Consider the following 1,877-nt stretch of genomic DNA (forward strand, 5'->3'; position numbering starts at 1 on the left):
AGCCAACTGCATGGCACCTGGTGCCCTTGGCAGGTGACTGGTGCTAAGCGGCTCTGATCTCGGGCGGGGGAGTGCAACCGCGAACCCGATTCCTCCGGCCCGCCGTCACCAGGTGCCTGACATTTGCTTGTCTTCTGTTAGCCTGCTGTGCCTTGCGCCCATGGGGGGATCAGGCCCCATTCCCCAACCCCCAAGAAGGCGGTACTGGAGGGGCTTGTAACGGGCAATGGTGGAAGAGTCTGGAGCTCATTCTGACTCTGCCACCGACTTCCCACAGGGGCCTTGGGTGAGTCCCTTTTCATCCCAACCCCTCTGCCGGAGGGAGGAGGCTGCAGCAGGCGGCCCTGGGCCAGCAGGAGCCACAAAGACACGTGATCCATGTCAGGCACATCTGCACAGCAAAACCACGGAGGCCGGCAGGTCCCTGGCGCCATTGGGGGGCAGGATTGTTTCAGGATGAGGGCAGACAGGCGCTCATCTGGGAGAATTTGGACAGGGCTGGTCCTTCCCGCAGCCGGAGGCCAGACTGGGTCCGGAGCCCGGCTGCTCTGCGAGATGAAGCTATCACTGTCGCTCGTGAGCGAGGGGCGCGGAGAGCGTCAGAAGCCCTCGAGGAATGTGCGCCGCGCTCTGGAGTTGGGCTCGGCATCCCGGCCAGGAAGGAGGCAAAACAATCGTCTCATTAATCCTTCAAGCCCATTAAGGAATGAGTAGGGCAGAGCCAAACAACTGGAGCTCTTCGTCGCCCTTCCAAGCCAGGACGGGCCAGGAACCGGCAGCTGGAGGTGGGAGGATGGTTTCAGGTCTGGGAGGGCAGAAATTCTCCTCCCGGGGTGCCTGGTGCCCACAGGTGGGCTCTGGGGCTACGTGGGACCCCTCTTCTTTGGGACTGGAGCTGCCTGCTGGGCAGGATGAATCGCGAGCGGCTGCGGGAGGTGGATGACATCTGCCCCAGGCCTCCCTGCAGCCACGGCTGCGGTTGCTGAGAGGCAGCACCGCCAAATGGAGAGTGCTGCGCCCTGCGATGCGCTCCCTGGGTGGCCACCGGCCAGCCCCCTTGACTCGCTCTCTGCCTCAGTGTCCCCAGCTCTCAAAACCGGGCCGAAGACCCTGAGCTTTGAGATCTGCTGCGGGAAGCAGCAGCCGGGGGTTGGGCACTGCCGCTCCCTGCCCCCGAGGCTGCCCTGGGAGTCACCCGCAGAGTGGGTGCAGAGGGGGGCTCCGCAGTGCCCTCTGTGATGCCCCGCACCTTCTGCCCCTACTTTGGCTGCCACTGCAGGCAGGCGGAAGGTGACACAGGGGGCCAGACCCACCGAGCCCTTGTTAGGCCTGTCCTGGATGCTCTTGCAGGTCCCAAGCCTGTGAAAAGACACGGCCCGGGCAGGGTTGCGGGGGGTTCTCAGTGGAGAAAGGCCAGGCTCAACCCCCCATTTTGCCTGTGGCCTTGTGAGGGATCAGGGGAAGCCTGGCGAGAGGCAAGTCCCTCGCCCTGAGCCCGGCCTGTCCCACAGCCCACGGGCCCCTCTCGCCTGCGCCGTGGGGTCCAAAGCAAAAAGCCCCAGAGGCCCAGACGGCGGTGAGGTCGCAGCTAAATCCGCCTGGCGGAGCAACACTTGGCCCAGGATCTTTCAAGACCCCCTGCCCCCGCAGGGCACCGGACAGCGAAGAGGACCTCAAGACAACCAAACTGGAAGACCACGACGAGGACGGTCCTCCAGCGGGTAAAACTTTTTTTTTTTATTCTTAAAAACCTTTTATTACAAAAACTGACACTATCAAACACATTAAGAAAAACAACAAAGAAACGAAACCCACCTGAGGTTTCACAAAGTTAATACAAACTCACTTTCACAAAATTTCCTAACATTCACAGAAGA

General features: G+C 61.5%; 1 protein-coding gene across 1 annotated transcript in view; it reads left to right on the forward strand.

Moving 5' to 3' along the window:
• Positions 1 to 226: 226 nt before the first annotated feature.
• Positions 227 to 1,877, forward strand: part of HCN2 (hyperpolarization activated cyclic nucleotide gated potassium channel 2) — a 25,745-nt gene continuing 24,094 nt past the window's right edge. Inside the window, exon 1 of the mRNA XM_019538412.1 lies at positions 227 to 286. Within this exon, the coding sequence (XP_019393957.1) occupies positions 227 to 286 (60 nt within the window). The remainder of the gene's footprint in view (positions 287 to 1,877) is intronic.

The sequence above is a fragment of the Crocodylus porosus genome, unplaced genomic scaffold (assembly GCF_001723895.1).
Source record: "Crocodylus porosus isolate Cpor-Errol unplaced genomic scaffold, CroPor_comp1, whole genome shotgun sequence".
NCBI classification, from domain to species: Eukaryota; Metazoa; Chordata; order Crocodylia; family Crocodylidae; genus Crocodylus; species Crocodylus porosus.